The following is a 20,965-nucleotide window of genomic DNA, read 5'->3' on the forward strand; positions in this document are numbered from 1 at the left end:
GGCACTGGGAGGGCAGTGGGAGCTAGTGGTTAGAGGGGGGCTGGGAGCCAGGACTCGGGGGTCTCTCCGTGGCTCAGGAGGGCAGTGGGGGCTAGTGGTTGGGGGGGCTGGGAGCCAGGACTCGGGGGTCTCTCCCTGGCACTGGGAGGGCAGTGGGAGCTAGTGGTTAGAGGGGGGCTGGGAGCCAGGACTCGGGGGTCTCTCCCTGGCTCAGGAGGGCAGTGGGGGCTAGTGGTTAGAGGGGGCTGGGAGCCAGGACTCGGGGGTCTCTCCCTGGGGCTGGGAGGGGTGGAATTTCGGGCAACAACAAGCACAGCTCTGAACTGTTTCCTCTCTCACTCAGGGGCTGTGTGGGGGGGAGGGAGGGGGCTCATCCCTCTTTGACAACTGCCCCCCACAAGCCAGATTATTCCCCGTGCCCCCCCCCCCCCCCCCCAGCTCTCTTGGGCAGCCGGCGCCTGGCCGGGGGAGTGACTGTTCCCCCGTGGGGCAGAGGAGGACCTGGCCTGGCGGCTGGCAGCGGGCAGAAGGGGGCAGAGCTAGCCCTGTGGTTCGGACAGGTTGGGGCTTGTACCAAGGGGGTGTGACGTTCGGCCCCACTGCTGCTGGGGGGCTGCCCCAGGCCCAGCCTGGGGGTTCCTCTCCACTCCCCCCCCCCCGCTTCCCAGGCAGCCGAGTCGGGCCCATGGGCACTGGGGCTGCAGCAACCAGAGCCCCTCGCGGGCACCTCCTGGTGGGGCCCCCGGCCTGCCCCCCTGCCGCCTCAGCATCTCCTGCCTTGGCCCCGGCCGGCGGAGCCCAGGGGCCATGCAGGGAACCGCCGGCCGTAGGCACCCACAGGGCAATGCCCCTCCAGGGAGCCGGCTGCCATCGGCGCCAGGTTGGGGGCCTGGCTTCTGCAGGGCAGTGACCCCCCCTTGCCGTGTCTGCCCCCCTCCCCTGCACAACAGCCTCGCATCCCCGGCCTGTCTGGTTCCAAACAGCAGCTGGGCATCAGCACAGAGGAGGGGCTGTCCGGGGCTGTCCCGGCCTTCACTGGCTATGGGAGGACAGTGGGGGCTAATGGTTACAGTGGGGGGGGGGGCGGGTCTGAGCACCAGGACACCCGGGTTCTCTCCTGGCCCACTTGCCCATGCCGTGCTTGCATGCAGGGTCCCAGCAGGGCAGACGTGTGAGGCTCTGAGCCCCCCATCCCTCCCTGTCAGCAACAGCGCATGGTGTCCGCATGTACCCGGCTGCCTCAGCCCAGGGGGCGTTCTGTGTGGCTGTCGCCAGCTGCCCTGCCCCAGAGGTGGCTGCATCTCAGCCCCAGGTGAGCCATCCCCGTGTTGTTTGCAGCCCAGACGCTGGCTCCGGCTTTGTTCATGTAGCCGTGCCCCCTCCCTCGGCTGGGTCTCCGTGGGGCTGCAGCCCTGTGTGACGCCAAGGGGCTGAGGAGCAGGGGCCCTGCATTCCCAGGGTGCCCACCCCAGCTCCAGCACCTCGGCCAGCCCTGCCCCCCCATCACCTCCTTTCTCCACTGGGCACCAGGTGCTGGCCATGGGCAGGAGGGATGCCAGGGCAGATGGGCCTGTGGGGCCGATGGTAGGGGCGGCAGGTTTGAATAATTTTTGGTGGTGCCCAGAATGGGTCTAGTTCCCCCCCCCCGCCAGCCCCCTGCCCACCCACCCGCCCTGTAAGCCAATTTATATTTTACTAAATAATGTAAAAATGGACTGGAAACCGTAAGCGTTTAACGGTTTCCCTTTATTGCACAATGTCACTATCGTAAGAAACAATGATTTAACTAAGAATATCAACGTTATTGATACTCTTGAATATGGAAACAACCAAGCACTCTGATCCATAACCCTCAAAAGCAAATACTTTCCAAAATTACAACAAATATAGCCCCTTCTTTTGCAATGTCCTTCAGGCCCCCGCCCTTCTGGGAGCTGTAGGAGGTGGTTCTTCCACATATAACAGGTTTGGGAACAATATTTTGTATAAAATGTAGAACTCAGTCATTGGAGAAAATTGGTTGAACTACGTTTTTTTTTAATCGCAATAAATGACAAAGATTGAGTGTGGTCTGAGTGCAGAGATTCTTATCTCTACCTCTTTTATAAAAAAAACAACAAAACGCTCCCTGAGTATAAGTTAGCTAATTTGGCATGTTTTTTTCTTAGGTAAGAGTTTTGCTATGACTTATAGATTGCTATCAAAGTGCATGTTGGAATAAGATTGAAATATTTATTAGAAACTCTTTGTTCATTTTTTCACTTCTCGTAAATACTTTGACCTCTCATCTTTCTGCGAATATTATCTACAGCATCTGAAGCCATGTCCTTGGAGCATGTGAAACCAGTCTGTAGGGCCTTTTAAAGTTCAGTGGTAGAAATGTAGCCGTGTTAGTCTGGTGCAGATGAAACAAAAAACAGGACTATGTAGCACTTTAAAGACTAACAAGATGGTTTAATAGGTGATGAGCTTTCGTGGGCCAGACCCACTTCCTCAGATCAAAAAAAGTGCTACATAGTCCTGTTTTTTGTTTTAAAAGTTCAGTTACCTAGAAATGTGTAAAAATTCCAGTTAACAAACATACATTGTGGCAACAGCCTTGATTAATTCTAACCACCTTTTTATTGCTAAACTGCATCCTCATAGTTATCACTTTTTAGTTACGTGGTTAGTATGTTGTTGCAAAGTGTAGGCTTATATTTTATTTGGGTGACTATCTAGTGTTTTTATCCAAGAGATAAATGTGACAGACAATAGCAACTCCAGATGTTCTCATGTTTCAGGTATTGTTACATACATTCTGCAGGTATGTTAGGAAGGGTGTTTTTGGATATGTGAGGGGGGTCACTCACCACCATAGCGGGGGTCCGTTATCTGTCCCCGGAATCAGTCCATTCTGCCCGCACAGGCCTCCGCTCACGTGGCGTTTCCGCTCTGGAATCTTCTGGTCGCGTTGCTCTCTTCGCCACACTGCCCTCCGGCAGTGCCCAAGTCACTTGCTCTGAGCCCCCCTTCCGGGGGTTTGGTGTCTCTCCAGCAGGCCTGTCCGCAGGCCTAGCAGGCTGGCCGGTTGTCCGAGCACCCTGGCCCAGCCTAACTCTCTAGCCCTGCCCTAGCCCCAGAGAGCGTCCTGCTCCCTCAGCAGCCAAGCTCACACTGCCTTGGCTGAAGCAGCCCTGCCCTTTTATAGCCCCCAGCTGGGCCTTAATTGGCCAATGCCGCCCAGCTGGGCTGAACTCCCCGGGCCTGCTCCAGGCTGGGGTTTGGCTCTTAAGGGGCCAGTACAGGGCAGCTGCCCTGTTACAGATATGTAATATATTCTGTTATGCCATGTATATTTGCCCATTGTAATCAAGAAAAATTGCTCTTTTGAGACTAATCAAGCTTAAAAGATCCATAGTCTTGGCCCACGAGGAACTGAATGCAATCAGTTAAGATAAACTTATTTGCATGTGTACTCCATTACATGGCTTCTTGGGTGTGGAAGAAAAAATGAGATGAAACATTTTCAGTAATCATGAGTTGACTCTGTTTTAACTATAATGATTAGCTGATTCCCGCCCATTGGAAATCTAATCAATTGTGCTCAATAAATGAATGTAAACCAAAATAATTTGGAGTTGTCATTCATTTAACTAAGCGGGACGTGGGCCTGGGTTTATATTTAAGGTTTATTTTTATAAATTAGGATTGAGATTTGCACAGAGTTTAAGAAGGCAGGGCTGTTTAATTAGTAATTAGTATCTCAAACATTACTGAAAACATCTCTCCTAACCTGCAGGTACAGGTTGGACCTCCCTGGTCCGGCACCCCTGGACTTGATTGGCCCCAAACCAGGGAGTTTTCTAGGGGAGGTCAATGACGACCCGAGGGCACTTGGCTCAGCTCCTCTCCCGACCCAGCTGGGTCCTCAGCCGCTGGCCCCGTGCTGTCAACCTGGCTCCGCTACTGGGGTTCTCTGGTCTGGCAACATCTATGATTCTGCTGCCATAGTCCGTCCCGCCCCCCCACACACACACACATTGCTCCAACCACATGGTCCCCAAGGATGCCGAACCCTAGATGTTGCCAGACCTGTCAGTCCCAGATTAGAAAGGTCCAACCTGTGGTTGGTTTTTTACTTCTGCATAATTTGAAGATCAAAATGTACAAAATTCATTATCACAGCATGCGCTGTATTCTAAACTTTCAAGCCCCCTTCCCATTAAAAGAAAAGTCTTAAGGATTTGCGAAGTGAAAATGATAAGTCTGTAAAGTTCTTTTATCAAAACTCCTCCAAGTGAATTCCTTCATATTCACACACAAACAAAAAGACGCATCTTCAGTCATTGCCTGCATCTTACTTGGGTTTTCAAAAGAGAACTCTTTAGAGGTATGTCTACACTACCCCGCTAGTTCGAACTAGGAGGGTAATGTATGCATACCGCACTTGCACATGAAGCCCGGGATTTGAATTTCCCGGGCTTCATTTGCATAAGCGGGGAGCCACCATTTTTAAATCCCCGCTCGTTCGAACCCCGTGCCACGCGGCTACATGCGGCACGAACTAGGTAGTTCAAACTAGGAAGCATAGTTCGAACTACCGTTACTCCTCATTCCACGAGGAGTAACGGTAGTTCGAACTAGGAGGGTAGTGTAGACATACCCTAACATATTAAGTGAATCCAGGAAAGAAATAGTGTCCATAATTGACTCTTTCTATTTCTTTTTGTCCCTTACTCTCTTTCACAGAATCTCTTTTGTTTGCTAGATCCGCCAAAGTCCTTTTACATGAAATCAAGCAACTTTCTTCTGTTTACAGTGACGTCTAATTGATCATGAAAATAAAGTCACCATACCATTATGCCTGCATGGATGTTCCATAATGATGTCTATATTCAAACCAAAGATTTTGTAAAATATTGTCGGGTGATTCTGTAACGTAATGGATTGGTCAAAATCTTATCATAACGTACTGCTTGGTTTTGTTCTAGTGATGTATAAGACATTTTTCAATGTTTTCAATAGTCTTATAACTTTCTCCCTGACTATTTTGTAATAAAGCAAACACTCTCAAATGGTAACACCTAGGCTACGTCTACACTGGCATGATTTTCCGGAAATGCTTATAATAGAAAAGTTTTCCGTTATAAGCATTTTCGGAAAAAGCGCGTCTACATTGGCAGGATGCTTTTCCGGAAATGCACTTTTTGCAGAAAAGCGTCCGTGGCCAATCTAGACGCGCTTTTCCGCAAAAAAGCCCCGATCGTCATTTTTGCCATCGGGGCTTTTTTGCAGAAAAGAAATCTCTGCTGTCTACACTGGCCCTTTTCTGGAACAGTTTTCCGGAAAAGGACTTTTGCCCGAACGGGAGCAGCATAGTTTTTCCGGAAAAGCTCTGATGATTTTACAGTAGATCGTCAGTTCTTTTCCGGAAATTCAAGGGGCCAATGCAGACAGCTGGCAAGTTATTCCGGAAAAGCGGCTGATTTTCCGGAATAAGTGGCCAGTGTAGACACAGCCCTTGTGTCCGTTTGATAATTGGCTTTAATATGTACGTTTCTGAGTGTGAAGGTGTTAGCCCGGGGTTCAGCCATTCTGATTTTAGGTTCGCTAATGAAAAGTTCAAAGTTGGCTTTGTGCAATAATCTTTGATTTAGACCTACTTTAAAACACAAGGGCTACTTTTTTCTGATGCTTGCTTCCAAAAAAAAAGGCACTTTCCTGGCAGCCCAACCCCCCTACGGAGCTCTGCTCGCTCTGTCCTCCGGCCCACGAAAGCTCATCACCAAATAACCCACCTTGTTAGTCTGTAAAGTGCTGCATCGTCCTGTCCTTTGCTTCCCCTAGACCAGACTAACAGGGCTGCGTCTGTCAGGATACTTGTTACTTAATTGCCTTTTCCCTCCGGGCTATTGCCCTTCATTCATCCCTCCAAGGAATGAACAGGCCGTCCTAGCCTCAGCCCACAGGGCCCCCGGCTCTGAACACCCCTGGAGCATGGGCCGCAGGAGCCCACATAACTCGCCGGCCACGGCGATGGGGCAGCTGGATTCCTGCGCCCTGGCCTGGCTCTGGGCCCTGCCACCTGTGCTTGTGTTTCCATAGCAACCCATGCCCCCCATGCCCAGCAGGGTCGGGCTGGGGGGCTGGAGGGGCGACCCCGCCCTGCTCTGGAGTGATGGCGAGAACGAGCCAGGGTGCGTATCTCGACTTTATGGGGTCAGCCGCACATCGACGGGGGGCGGGAGTCCCAAGGGCGGCCGGGGGGCCTGGGCATGGTGGGAACTGGGGGGGCTGGTTGGGCTGGGGGGGCACAAGGGGCCTGCAATGGCTTCCGGGCCGTCTACGGACCATACAGAGAGCCCAGGGCTGGGCAGGGTCCTTGGGGGAGTCTCCCCCCCCCCATCCGGGGCTGCCCTCTCAGCCCCCCAGGGCCAGGGTCCCCAGCAGCAGCAGCAGCAGCAGCAGCAGGGTGGGTGGGGGCGGGCGGGGGCCGGCGCTGGTGCTGGGGCTGGTGGTCGTAGGCGCCGGCCCCGGCTCGCGGTTGCAGAGGGGCTTTCCGCAGCAGGATGACGTCTCGATGTGCAGGGTCATCCAGGAGTCGCTGATAGTCAGGGACGCGCAGCCCCCGGCCTGGCAGGAGCGGAGGTAGATGGGCACCGCAAAGTCCCCTAGAGCGCGGAGACAGGGGTCAGACGGCGCCCAGACCCGCCCGGCCCGGGCACAGCCGCCTCCCGGCACCCTGTGTGCGCCCGCTGGCCAGCCCGCCCCTCGGACAGCCTCCGTCCGTCCGACTGTCCAGCCCGCCCCTCGGAGACCCTCCATCCGTCCGACTGTCCAGCCCGCCCCTCGGACGCCCTCCGTCCGTCCGACTGTCCAGCCCACCCCTCGGACGCCCTCCGTCCGTCCGACTGTCCAGCCCGCCCCTCGGACGCCCTCCGTCCGTCCGACTGTCCAGCCCACCCCTCGGACGCCCTCCGTCCGTCCGACTGTCCAGCCCGCCCCTCGGACGCCCTCCGTCCGTCCATCTGTCCAGCCAGCCCACCCCTCGGACGCCCTCCGTCCGTCCGACTGTCCAGCCCACCCCTTGGACGCCCTCCGTCCGTCTGACTGTCCAGCCCGCCCCTTGGACGCCCTCCGTCCGTCCATCTGTCCAGCCAGCCCACCCCTCGGACGCCCTCCGTCCGTCCGACTGTCCAGCCCGCCCCTCGGACGCCCTCCATCCGTCCGACTGTCCAGCCCACCCCTCGGACGCCCTCCGTCCGTCCATCTGTCCAGCCAGCCCGCCCCTCGGACAGCCTCCATCTGTCCGACTGTCCAGCCCACCCCTCGGACGCCCTCCGTCCGTCCGACTGTCCAGCCCACCCCTCGGACAGCCTCCATCCGTCCGACTGTCCAGCCCACCCCTCGGACAGCCTCCATCCGTCCGACTGTCCAGCCCACCCCTCGGACGCCCTCCATCCGTCCGACTGTCCAGCCCGCCCCTCGGAGACCCTCCATCCGTCCGACTGTCCAGCCCACCCCTCGGAGACCCTCCGTCCGTCCGACTGTCCAGCCCACCCCTCGGACGCCCTCCGTCCGTCCGACTGTCCAGCCCACCCCTCGGACGCCCTCCGTCCGTCCGACTGTCCAGCCCATCCCTCGGATGCCCTCCGTCCGTCCGACTGTCCAGCCCACCCCTCGGACAGCCTCCATCCGTCCGACTGTCCAGCCCACCCCTCGGATGCCCTCCATCCGTCCAACTGTCCAGCCCACCCTCGGACAGCCTCCATCCGTCTGTCCAGCCAGCCCACCCCTCGGACGCCCTCCGTCCGTCCGACTGTCCAGCCCACCCCTCGGACGCCCTCCGTCCGTCCATCTGTCCAGCCAGCCCACCCCTCGGACGCCCTCCATCCGTCCGTCTGTCCAGCCAGCCCACCCCTCGGACGCCCTCCATCCGTCCGTCTGTCCAGCCAGCCCACCCCTCGGACGCCCTCCGTCCGTCCATCTGTCCGGCCAGCCCACCCCTTGGACACCCTGTCATGATTATGAGGGTTAGCCAGCAGCCTGGGGATTAAGGGGTTAACTACACCTAGCCAGGTGGAGTGACCAATAGGAATGTAGGTGGGACTTTTCAAACTGGGACAAAGGAATTTGGGTTTTTTTTTTCTCCCTTTTGTCTCTCTGAGAGTTCTCTGCAGCTACAGAGAGGGACAAGCATGTCTCTCTCTCTCTCTCTCCAAGGCATCATTCTTCACTTTCTGTAAGTAGGGTAAAGTTTAGGCAGTTTCGTTAGGTTTTATTGTTTTAAGGATTGGGTAGGGATCTGAGATCTGGCCCTGCTTAAAAGATGTTTTGGCTTTTCTTTGTAACTAAGTTCTAGGCCCATGGAGTTTCTCCAGGAGTGTATTTTGTTACCTTCCTCTCTAGTCATTATACCTGCAACCAGAATATTGTTGTAATAATAAAAGTTCTTTCTTTTCTTTTATTAACCTGGCAGTGGTTAATGGTGTGCCCTGACTTTTGTTTTAGGGGGAAGATTTCCCAAATGATCTTTCCCCTGGTTTCTTTAGCAACATTTGGGTGGTGGCAGCGGAAGTTTTATTCCCAAGTTCTAGGTTTTTAAGATCTTGGGGGAAGTTTTATACCAAAGCCTGGTCGATAAGGCTTTGGGGTACACTTGCTGGCCCCCACTTCTGCATTTATCATGCCAGAGTGGGGAAGGAGCCATGACACACCCTCCATCCGTCTGTCCAGCCAGCCCACCCCTCGGACAGCCTCCGTCCGTCCATCTGTCCAGCCAGCCCACCCCTCGGATGCCCTCCGGCCAGCCCACCTCTCGGACAGCTTCTGTCCATCTGTCCCTCATCAGGCCTTCATCCATCCCTGTTCACACCCCTCCAGCTGCCCGTCCGTCCATCCCCATCCACGCCCCTCTACTCGTCTGTCCATCCCTGTGTACACCGTTCCACCCATCCCTCCGTCCGTCCGTCCGTCCGTCCGTTCGTCCAACCAGGGGCGGATATAGGGCAGGGCGAACGGGGCGGCCGCCCCGGGCCCCGCGCTTCAGAAAGCCCCGCGCATGCGCCGTGGCAAAGGGGGACCCCCACGGAATTATGCTGCCCGGGGCCCCGCAAAACAGTCATCTGCCCCTGCGTCCATCCATCCATCCTACCATCCCCACATACACCCCTCCAGCCACCCTTCCACCCACCCCCATATCCCCCTCTCCCCTAGACAGCCCCCGCCAGCCGTGTGGCCCACACCATCCCTACGCGCCTCCCGTCTGCCCTCCCCGGGCCTAGGCCAGGATGCAGAAACCCAAAGGTTCCTCGAAGGCCAAACGCTCCCATTTTGGATGTTTCTGAAATCGTCGGTTCCGCCCTGGATTTCTCATTTCACACCCCGGGACAATGAGTCCCCTCGCGGACACGCCCCCCCCCCCCCCCCAGCCGCGTGACAGCTGGCCAGGGCTCTCGGCTGTGCAGCCTAGCAGTCAGCGCTTGCTGCGTGAACGTTCGGGGCTTCCCCGTCTGTGAGTCACCTGCGAGGCGTGTGCCGAGCCGGAGCCGGGCCAGAGGGGGCGTGTCCTGCCCTGGGCTGTGAGGGCGGGGCAGCCACCAGCCCCTCCCACCGTAATTCCTGCGTCCAATGGGCACTGGGAGAGACGCTGACGGACAGCCCCCGCGAGTGACAGCGCAGCGAGTGGGTCCCGGACCGACTCTGCCTGCAGAGCGCGCTCACGCCGGACCCCCGAAGACGCGGCTGCCGCAGGGCGCAGACGCCTCGAACTCGCCCCTCTGCCAGCACCGACCCACAGCACCGCTCGCGCTCCCTGGCGCCGCGGGGGACAGTCGCTCCCGGCTTGGGGGGGGCGGCCCGGGGGGGTCCCGCACAGCTGGCGGTGTCGGCAGGAGGCCGGGGGAGCCGGGGGACACGGGGCCCTGTGCAGTCTGACCTGGCTCATGCACGTGCAGCTGCCTTTGTGGGTGCAATTACGTTCCGCCTGGCCCTGCCACCGCCGCCTGAGCCCTCAGGTCCCCACCACCGAGCCAGCCAGCGCCCCCTCGAGGGGAAAGGCCCCGGCCCCTTTTCCTGCCCCACTGAGCCAGCCCTCGCCCTGGGTGCCCCATCCCCGGAGCCTACTGTGCCCGGCGGCTCCCGACAGCCCCTCCTACCGATGGTGGCCGTGGCCGTCCCGTTGAAGCAGCTCGGGGAGTCGTAGTAGCAGCGGGTCTGCTGGGCGCTGTCCGGGGAGCAGCTCTCCGGGGTGGTCCCGATACAGCTGTAGCAGAGGAGGCTGGTGGAGCTGTTGGTGGGGGGGGGCGCTGTGGGCAGGGGGGGAAGTGGTGAGGATCCAGCCCCCCTTGATCTGGATTCAGGGGGACGGCGGGGGGGGAGGCTCACGATCAGAGCTGAGACCCAGAGACTCAGTTCACACAGAGCCCCCCGAAGAGCTGGGATCAGGGCTGGCACTCCAGGCCCCATGCCCCATTCCTTCTCCCCCCAGGCCAGGGGGCGGTTGTACCTGTGGGGAAGGCCGGCAGGTGGCTGTTGTTCTGGTACAGGTTGTTACAGAGGCTGGTGTTGCAGAACCGGGCGTGGCTGTAGCTGGGGAGATTCAGCCCATAGGTCTTGGAGGTGAAGTCCCGGAAGTCCCCCATGTGGCAGCCCTTCTTCAGCACCACCACCATCCTCTGGTCACCTGCGGAGAGCGACCCTGAGGCAGGGAGTTCCACAGGCCCTCGCTGGCTCACGCCCACCAGCCCAGCCACCCCTCCCCCTTCCAAGTTACATCCACCAGCCCAGCCACCGTGACACCCCATCCCCACCCTGCCCACACCCCCATGGGCCCAGCCATCCAGACACCCCACCTCCGGCCCCTCCTGCTTACACCCACCCTGAGACCCCACCCCTGCCACCTCTGGATCTGAGCTACACCCCGAATCAGTGGCCCAGGAGCCCCCAACACCCTCCCCAGGCCTGTCCCTCGGGGAGCAGCGCGGTCTCAGGGGGCCCCGATCTCCGGGCACCATTACCGAGGCTCAGCGCAGTCACCCCCTCGGCACAGACGTTCTGCGCTGGCCCGCACGTCACCACGGGCACCTGGCCCAGGGAGATTTCATTCGTGAAGGAGCCCGTGTAGCTGTAGCACTCCAGCCCGACGGCCACTGGGAGAGAGGAGATGGGAGAGGAGGGCACAGAGCCCGGGAGTCATTCCCCCCCCAGCTCTAACCACTAGACCCCTCTCCATTGCCAGAACCTGGGAGAGAACCCAGGAGTCGTGGTGCCCAGACCCCCCCCCCCGCCTCGCTCTAACCATTAGCCCCACTCCCTTCCCACAGTCAGAGAGAAAACCCAGGGGTTCTGGCGCCCAGGCCCCTCTTCTCTAACCACTAACCCCCACTCCTGTCCCAGAGCCAAGGAGACAACCCAGGGGTCCTGGCTCTCAGCCTCCCAACCTGCTCTAACCACTAGACTCCACTCCCCTTCCCAAGTGAGTACCTTGGAGCAGCAGGGCTGAGAGCAGGCAGCACAGCGCCCCCTTCAGGACCTGCCTGGAGTCAGGGGGGAGCATTTTCTTGCAGGCTCCGGTGTGCTGCAGAGCGAGGGGCAACACTGGCTCAGGCATCTGAGAGGTGACCAAGGACCCAGAGGCCTCCTGCTCTTACCCACTAGGGCTCACTGCCCTCCCCCTGCTGGGGTACAGCCCAGAGTCCTGGCTCCTAGCCCCTTCCCCTGACACTGTCCCACGCAGCACGTCCCCTCTGTGACAGCAGTGCCCTCTGGGGGGTGGTCCTGTCCGGGGGGTGGTGGGGTGCTGGTCCAAGTAGGGGAGTCCCAGTCCAAGTGGGAGGGTCCCGGTTTAAGAGGGGACAGCCCAGTCCAAGTGTAGGGGGGTCCCTGTGATCTGAGTCCCACTGAGGTGGCTTGGGGGTTGGTAACTATTAACCGATATCCATTCCCCTGCGCACCGTTACCCTGCGGAACTCACTGCTACTGGAGCTGGCTGAGGACCCGCTTGGGCAGCAGAGTCTGTAGAACCCAGGGGAAAATCCAGAGTTCCTGGGGGTAACCCCCGTGCTCCAGGCTGGGAGCTAAACGCCCCTCCACCCGGGTCAGGAAGGAGCACAGCTCCCGGGGGCAGCTCATTCCACCCCGGCCCGCTCGCCCCTTCCTCTGCAGCCCAGCGGGAGCCCCTGCTGGAACCCAGACCCCAGGCTAGACGGGCTCCTGCTCTGTTCTGGGGAGCCCCGGGCCTGCATCGCCCCATCTCCCCTCTGTGTAAGCAGGGGAATGGTCCCGCTATTGTGGGGAACTTTCCTGGCTTCTATACACCCCGGTGAAATGGACCAGCGACAGGATCTGAGTCCCCGCTCCCACTTCCTTTACTCCACGGCTCCCTGATCCTGAGGGCTCCCCCTCTACTCTCTTGAGTAGCAGAGTCCTCGAAACCCCAACAAGGCTGGGCCCAGGTTTCCTGGGGCTTGATCCCCGACCTTGTCATCACTAGGGGCGGGAGTCAGGGTGTCCCCACTCCGAGGTGCGCTCCTCACACTGCAGGCTTTCTGGGCCCAGGGATCACTTCATAAGGTTCTAAGCAAATACGATTTTATTAAACAGCAACTGATTAAAGAGAAGAATAAGAAAAAATGAGACTGGTTCAATGAGAACACACAGCCCTGCTCTGCAGCACGGGGACATCAAACCAGCAGCCTGCAGAGTGTAAGGGCAGTCCACAGTCTCTTCCTTAGAGGCCCCGTAGAGGCCCTGGATGTGCTGCGGGGGGGCTGCAGGCTGGACATGCTTGCTCTGGCAGGACCACACAGCCTCATGCTCTAAGCGGCCAGACCCCTCTCCCAGTCTGGCCTGCTGGGCCTCTTCATAGAATCATAGAATCATAGGACTGGAAGGGACCTCGAGAGGTCATCGAGTCCAGCCCCCCGCCCTCAAGGCAGGACCAAGCTCCATCTACACCATCCCTGACAGATGTCTATCTAACCTGTTCTTAAATATCTCCAGAGAGGGAGATTCCACCACCTCCCTTGGCAATTTATTCCAATATTTGACCACCCTGACAGTTAGGAATTTTTTCCTAATGTCCAATCTAAACCTCCCCTGCTGCACTTTAAGCCCGTTACTCCTTGTCCTGTCCTCAGAAACCAAGAGGAACAAATTTTCTCCTTCCTCCTTGTGACACCCTTTTAGATATTTGAAAACCGCTATCATGTCCCCCCTTAATCTTCTTTTTTCCAAACTAAAGAAGCCCAGTTCATGAAGCCTGGCTTCATAGGTCATGTTCTCTAAACCTTTCATCATTCTTGTCGCTCTTCTCTGTACCCTTTCCAATTTCTCCACATCTTTCTTGAAATGTGGTGCCCAGAACTGGACACAGTACTCCAGCTGAGGCCTAACTAGTGCAGAGTAGAGCGGCAGAATGACTTCACGAGTTTTGCTTACAACACACCTGTTGGCTGGTGATATCCCCCTGCCAGAGCCTCTCCCCGGCCTTTGCTGGTCCCAGCTGCTCACCACACCCAGCTGCAGGCTGCGCTGCTTTGCCAGTCTCCAGCTCCTTGTGTTGCTTCTCTGTCCCTTTTGGCTCTCTGAGCACTGCCAGTCTGCTGCTCAACACAGGGTCTGCGCTCCTTGGGCTGTGTGTGCCTGGCTCTGTCACTGCAGGACTGCCCCTCGGCACAGCTTGCACTCCTTGGGCTGTGTGTGCCTGGCTCTGTCACTGCAGGACTGCCCCTCGGCACAGCTTGCACTCCTTGGGCTGTGTGTGCCTGGCTCTGTCACTGCAGGACTGCCCCTCCGCACAGCTTGTACTCCTTGGGCTGTGTGTGCCTGGCTCTGTCACTGCAGGACTGCCCCTCGGCACAGCTTGCACTCCTTGGGCTGTGTGTGCCTGGCTCTGTCACTGCAGGACTGCCCCTCAGCACAGCTTGTACTCCTTGGGCTGTGTGTGCCTGGCTCTGTCACTGCAGGACTGCCCCTCGGCACAGCTTGCACTCCTTGGGCTGCGTGTGTGCCTGGCTCTGTCGCTGCAGGACTGCCCCTCAGCACAGCTTGCACTCCTTGGGCTGTGTGTGCCTGGCTCTGTCACTGCAGGACTGCCCCTCAGCACAGCTTGCACTCCTTGGGCTGTGTGTGCCTGGCTCTGTCCCTGCAGGACTGCCCCTCAGCACAGCTTGCACTCCTTGGGCTGTGTGTGTCTGGCTCTGTCCCTGCAGGACTGCCCCTCAGCACAGCTTGCACTCCTTGGGCTGTGTGTGTCTGGCTCTGTCCCTGCAGGACTGCCCCTCGGCACAGCTTGCACTCCTTGGGCCGTGTGTACCTGGCTCTGTCCCTGCAGGACTGCCCCTCAGCACAGCTTGCACTCCTTGGGCTGTGTGTGCCTGGCTCTGTCCCTGCAGGACTGCCCCTCAGCACAGCTTGCACTCCTTGGGCTGTGTGTGCCTGGCTCTGTCGCTGCAGGACTGCCCCTCCGCACAGCTTGCACTCCTTGGGCTGTGTGTGTCTGGCTCTGTCGCTGCAGGACTGCCCCTCGGCACAGCTTGCACTCCTTGGGCCGTGTGTGCCTGGCTCTGTCACTGCAGGACTGCCCCTCGGCACAGCTTGCACTCCTTGGGCTGTGTGTGCCTGGCTCTGTCGCTGCAGGACTGCCCCTCAGCACAGCTTGCACTCCTTGGGCTTTGTGTGCCTGCCTCTGTCGCTGCAGGACTGCCCCTTAGCACAGCTTGCACTCCTTGGGCTGTGTGTGTCTGGCTCTGTCGCTGCAGGACTGCCCCTCGGCACAGCTTGCACTCCTTGGGCCGTGTGTGCCTGGCCCTTGATAGTTTGTGCTGTGATTGGTAGGGGCTGTGATTGATTGGCAGGTGGAAACTGTTGGCTTCTAATTAAAGTTTGAATTGTAGAAGCCTCTGCTGATTGGCTGAGCCTTGGTAGGGGGAGGGGCTTTATAAGGCAGTGGGCAAGCGACCAAGGAGCTTGCGAACAGGTGATTGCTAACAGGGAGTTTTGAGAGGGAGTAGGGAAGGGGAGAGGGAAGGGCGGGAGGTTCTCTTGTCTTTCTTTTTAAATCCCTTCTCCAGGACAGCAGCGATGGTTGATGATGCGTCTGCTGCTGTTGTTACCTGCACGGCGTGTGCCATGTTTGTCTTCCTCCCGGAAGAAAGAACGGATTTCATCTGCACCAAGTGCAAGCTGGTCGAGATTTTGGAAGAAAAAATTAGAGGACTGGAGGCCCAAGTGTCGACCTTACGCTTGATCAGAGAGGATGAAGACTTCCTCGATAGAAGGCAGCAATTGATCCTTCAAGCACAGCAGGCAGAGGAGCCAGTGAGGGCAGTATGCGACCAAGAGGAGAACTGGCAGCATGTAACTTCTAGAAGGGGAAAAAGGCCAGCACGGGATTCCCCCGATGCTATAGAGGTAAGCAATCGCTTTCAAGCTCTCTCCACAGGCTCTGCAGTGCTGAATGCTCTGGAAGGGACCTCACAAGGTAGAAACCAGAAGGGAGCACCATCTACTGAAAGGCATGGGATGCGTAGTCCTAGGGATGGGGGTTCCACGGCCACCACCCCCAAAAGGAAACGACGGGTGGTGGTGGTCGGGGACTCCCTCCTAAGAGGGACTGAGCCATCCCTCTGCCGTCCGGACCTGGAATCTCGAGAGGTGTGCTGCTTACCGGGAGCTCGCATTCGGGATGTCACTGAGAGGCTTAGCAAGCTGATCAAACCTTCAGATCGCTACCCCTTCCTGCTTCTCCATGTAGGAACGAATGATACGGCCAAGAATGACCTTGAGCGGGTTGCTGCGGATTATGTAGCACTGGGAAGAAGGATCCAAGACTTTGGAGCGCAAGTGGTGTTCTCGTCCAGCCTCCCTGTTGAAGGGAAAGGACTGGGCAGGGATCGTCGAATTGAGGACGTAAATGCGTGGTTGCGCAGCTGGTGTCGCAGAGAGGGCTTTGGTTTCTTCGACCATGGGACTCTGTTCCGGGCGGAAGGATTGTTAGGAAGAGATGGGATCCACCTAACGAAGAGAGGAAGGAGCATCTTCGCGGGCAGGCTTGCGAACCTAGTGAGGAGGGCTTTAAACTAGGTTCGTCGGGGGACGGTGACCAAAACCCTGAGGGGAGTGGGAAAGTCAGATACCGGGAAGAAATGCATAGAGCAAGGAGCGAGAAAGGAGGACCCCAGTTTCGAATGGAGAAGATAGTGCAATCAACTGGTTACCTGAGGTGTTTGTACACTAATGCGAGAAGCCTGGGCAACAAGCAGGAAGAACTGGAGGCCCTGGCCCAGGCCAAGAAATATGATTTAATTGGGATAACAGAGACTTGGTGGGATGACTCGCATGACTGGAGCGCTGTCATGGAAGGGTATAGATTGTTCAGGAAGAATAGGCAGGGGAGAAAAGGAGGAGGAGTTGCACTATATGTAAGAGAGCACTATGATTGCTCTGAACTCCAGTATAAAGAGGGAGAAAAACTTGTTGAAAGTCTATGGGTCAGGTTTAAAGGAGCAAACAGCAGTGATGTTGTGGTTGGTGTCTGCTACAGGCCACCGAACCAGGTGGATGAGGTAGATGAGGCTTTCTTCGAACAACTGAGCGAAGCTTCCAGATCGCAGGCCCTGGTTCTCATGGGGGACTTTAATCACCCTGACATCTGTTGGGAAACCAATACGGCAGTACACAGGCAATCCAGGAAGTTTTTGGAGAATGTTGGGGATAACTTCTTGGTACAAGTGCTGAAGGATCCGACCAGGGGCCGTGCACAGCTTGACCTTCTCCTCACAAACAGGGAGGAACTAATAGGGGACGTAGAGGTGGGTGACAACCTGGGAAGCAGTGATCATGAGATGGTAGAGTTCAGGATCCTGACCAAAGGAAGGAAAGAGAGTAGTAAAATACACACCTTGGACTTCAAAAAAGCAGACTTTGACTCCCTCAGAGATCTGATGGAAAGAATCCCCTGGGATGTTAACATGAAGGGGAAAGGAGTCCAGGACAGCTGGCAGTATTTTAAAGAAGCCTTATTGAAGGCACAGAAAGAAACCATCCCGACACGTAGCAAGAGAGGCAAACCTGGTAGGAGACCGGATTGGCTTACAGGGGAAATCCTTGGTGTACTTAAGCACAAAAAGGAAGCTTACAGAAAGTGGAAACTTGGACAAATGACTAGGGAGGAGCTTAAATGTATAGTTCGAGAATGTCGGGGGGTTATCAGGAAGGCGAAAGCGCAAATGGAGTTGCGACTGGCTAAGGATGTGAAGGATAACAAGAAAGGTTTCTACAGGCATGTCAACAAGAAGAAGGTGATCAGAGAGGGTGTGCAGTCCCTAATGGATGAAGGAGGTAACCTAGTGACAGAGGATGTAGGGAAAGCTGAAGTACTCAATGCTTTCTTTGCCTCTGTATTCACGGACAAGGTCGGCTCCTGGACTTCTGTGCTAAGCGACGCAAGATGGGAAGAAGATGGACAGCCCTTGGTGGGTAAAGAACAGGTTAGGAACTATTTAGAAAAACTAAACGTACACAAATCCATGGGTCCAGACTTAATGCACCCAAGGGTACTGAAGGAGTTGGCAAATGTCATTGAGGAGCCTTTGGCCATTATCTTTGAAAAGTCGTGGAGATCGGGCGAAATCCCAGATGATTGGAAAAAGGCAAATGTAGTGCCCATCTTCAAAAAAGGGAAGAAGGACGATCCAGGGAACTATAGGCCGGTCAGTCTTACCTCGGTTCCTGGAAAAATCATGGAAGGGATCATAAAGGAATCCATTTTGAGACACTTGAATGAGAGGAAAGTGATCAGGAATAGTCAGCATGGATTCACAAAGGGCAAGTCGTGCTTGACCAATCTGATTAGCTTCTATGATGAGGTAACTGGCTCAGTGGACATGGGAAAGTCAGTGGATGTTATATACCTTGACTTTAGCAAGGCTTTTGATACGGTCTCCCACAATATTCTTGCCAGCAAGTTAAGGGAATGCGGATTGGATAAATGGACGGTAAAATGGATAGAAAGATGGCTAGAAGGCCGGGCCCAGCGGGTAGTGATCAACGGTTCGATGTCAGGATGGAGGTCGGTTTCTAGTGGAGTGCCCCAAGGTTCGGTTCTAGGACCGGTTTTGTTCAATATCTTTATTAATGACCTGGATGAGGGGATAGATTGCACCCTCAGCAAGTTTGCAGATGACACTAAGCTAGGGGGAGAGGTAGATACGCTTAAGGGCAGAGAGAGGGTCCAGAGTGACTTGGACAAATTGGAGGATTGGGCCACTAGAAATCTCATGAGATTCAACAAAGACAAGTGTAGAGTCCTGCACTTGGGACGGAAGAATCCCAAGCATAGTTACAGGCTGGGGACCAACCAGTTAAGTAGTAGTTCTGCAGAAAAGGACCTGGGGGTTACAGTGGATGAGAAGCTAGATATGAGTCAACAGTGTGCCCTTGTAGCCAAGAAGGCTAATGGCATATTAGGATGCATTAAGAGGAGCATTGCCAGCAGATCCAGAGATGTCATTATTCCCCTTTATTCGGCTTTGGTGAGGCCACATCTGGAGTACTGTGTCCAGTTCTGGGCCCCCCACTACAAAAAGGATGCGGACGCATTGGAGAGGGTCCAGCGGAGGGCAACCAAAATGATTAGGGGTCTGGAGCATATGACCTACGAGGAGAGGCTGAGGGACTTGGGTCTGTTTAGTCTGCAGAAGCGAAGAGTGAGGGGGGACTTGATAGCAGCCTTCAACTTCCTGAAGGGAGGTTCCAAAGAGGATGGAGAGAGGCTGTTCTCAGTAGTGACAGATGGCAGAACAAGGAGCAATGGTCTCAAGTTGTGGTGGGAGAGGTCCAGATTGGATATTAGGAAAAACTATTTTACTAGGAGGGTAGTGAAGCATTGGAATGGGTTACCTAGGGAAGTAGTGGAGTCTCCATCCCTAGAGGTGTTTAAGTCTCGGCTTGACAAAGCCCTGGCCGGGTTGATTTAGATGGGATTGGTCCTGCCTAGAGCGGAGGGCTGGACTTGACGACCTTCTGAGGTCTCTTCCAGTTCTGATTCTATGATAAGGGGATGGTTGGATGAAATAACATGATCTTGGTAACTAATTGACCATTCATTTCCAGTTGGAAATGGGTCAATGGAGGGATGATAGGAGTTGCTATAGGGAACTTTCTGGGTGTCTGGCTGGTGAGTCTTGCCCACATGCTCAGGGTTTAGCTGATCGCCATATTTGGGGTCAGGAAGGAATTTTCCTCCAGGGTAGATTGGCAGAGGCCCTGGAGGTTTTTCGCCTTCCTCTGTAGCATTGGGCACAGATCACAGCTGAAGGACTCTCTGCATGTTGGGGCCTTCAAAGTATTGGAAGGCTTCAATATCTGAGACATAGGTGAGAGGATTATTCTAAGAGGGGTGGGCGAGATTCTGTGGCCTGCACGGTGCAGGGGGTCAGACTAGATGATCATAATGGTCCCTTCTGACCTTAAAGTCTATGAGTCTATGAGTCTATGAGTCTATGAGGACTGCCCCTCAGCACAGCTTGCACTCCTTGGGCTGTGTGTGTCTGGCTCTGTCGCTGCAGGACTGCCCCTCGGCACAGCTTGCACTCCTTGGGCCGTGTGTGCCTGGCTCTGTCACTAAAGGACTGCCTCTCCACACAGCTTGCTCCTCTTACCTGTCTCTCAGTTCTCTCCTTGCTCAGACAGACCCAGAACAATCCCAGCTCACAGGGAGGATGGGGCCCGGCCTCTCACTTTTCTCTCTGGCCTGTCCAACCTGTCAATCAGGCCGAGCTGGTGTTAGCTGCTTTCCATTGTCTCTGGGGACTGCCAGTCTCAGGGCCCTGATTTCTCACGGACCCTTCCCCTTTTGACACTGGGAGCTGGAGAATCAAAAACTCCCACTGAGTTTTAGTGAGGGGCTAACAGTCCCCTTACACCCGGGAGACAGTCCAGAGCCGCCACACACGAACCGGGACAGAAAAACCCACCATCCTGGCTCCCAGCCTGCGGCTCTAACCACTAGACACCACTCTCCTCGTTCCCCCTGGTGCTGAATTGATACCTCCTGCCCCACCCAGTGCTCGGCAGGAGGAGACAGGGGCAGTGGCTGCGGCCCCAGGGTCGGGAAAGCGACAGGGTCGAGTGGGAACTGCCCCAGACACACTGACCCGGGGAAGGGCGGGTGCTGGCCCTGGGCTACCCAGGTGCGCGGGGAGGGGGGGAGGGAGGCGGGAGGCCCCCAGGACTGCGGTAGAGCACAGTGGAGCTGGAGGGGGGGCGGCAGCCAGGGCGGGGACCAGGGGTCTCTAGAGGCTGGAAGGTCCCAGGCAAAGGTCCAGCCCAGAGGGGATTAGCTCCGGGATCTGCCAGGCTCCCCAGCTGAGTTCCCAGCCCAAGCCCCCTAAGCCAGGAGGTGTGGGGCGCCCCACAGAGCCCTGCAGCCCACGCAGGCCTCCACCAGCACTGGGGGGAGCAGAGGAGCCTGGGGGAGCCTGTCCCTGGGGCATCGCCTGGCATTTCCTGCACCCGCCTCCCTGGGCCCCCCTGCTCAGGGGAGGACGGAGCCGGGGGGTCTGGGCCGGCAGGAGCAGCGGGTACCTGGGTGGGGCTCGGGGATCTCTGGCGCCCAAGGCTCCTCCGCGATCAGCTGCGATCCCTCTGCCCCAGGCCAGGAATCACGTGACTGGCAGGATATTTCTCAAGAACAGCCCTTCCCTGGGACAAACAACCCGCCCTGCACAGCCCTGGGCGCTGGGCCCCTCCCCTGCCACCCCCTGGGAGCCTGTGACGTAGTGGGGGTGCGGTTACATTCCGTGTGTGTGTGTGTGTGTGTGTGTGTGTCTCTGTGTTTGTGTGCACCTCAGTCCCCCCCCCCCTTTTGCAGCTGTCTCTGCATGAGGGGAGAGGCCAGGCCGGACTCCCTGGGGAAGTGTGTCAGTGTCTCCCCTCCTGGGGCCGGGTGACCCCAGACATGGGGTCTGGGAGCAGGACA

At 56.8% G+C, this 20,965-nt stretch overlaps 1 protein-coding gene across 10 annotated transcripts; it reads right to left on the minus strand.

Annotated features, from left to right (window-relative positions):
- Positions 1-1,727: 1,727 nt before the first annotated feature.
- LOC142819683 (ly6/PLAUR domain-containing protein 5-like) lies at positions 1,728-20,726 on the minus strand. 10 transcript variants are annotated; one of them, XM_075908223.2, is made up of 8 exons: positions 20,572-20,716; positions 19,647-19,747; positions 12,462-12,558; positions 11,467-11,560; positions 11,001-11,132; positions 10,490-10,666; positions 10,140-10,289; positions 1,728-6,653 (listed from the first exon to the last, which is right to left on the minus strand). In XM_075908223.2, the coding sequence occupies exons 4-8, from the start codon at positions 11,537-11,539 to the stop codon at positions 6,403-6,405; spliced, it is 783 nt and encodes a 260-aa protein (XP_075764338.2). In that variant the 5' UTR covers positions 11,540-11,560; positions 12,462-12,558; positions 19,647-19,747; positions 20,572-20,716; the 3' UTR covers positions 1,728-6,402. The 10 variants fall into 10 exon arrangements, with proteins under 10 accessions (XP_075764338.2, XP_075764336.2, XP_075764334.2 ...); XM_075908221.2 differs by having other exon boundaries at positions 12,462-12,588; XM_075908219.2 differs by lacking the exon at positions 12,462-12,558.
- Positions 20,727-20,965: the final 239 nt, after the last annotated feature.

This window comes from Pelodiscus sinensis, chromosome 22 (genome assembly GCF_052426305.1).
Source record: "Pelodiscus sinensis isolate ZL-2025 chromosome 22, ASM5242630v1, whole genome shotgun sequence".
NCBI classification, from domain to species: Eukaryota; Metazoa; Chordata; order Testudines; family Trionychidae; genus Pelodiscus; species Pelodiscus sinensis.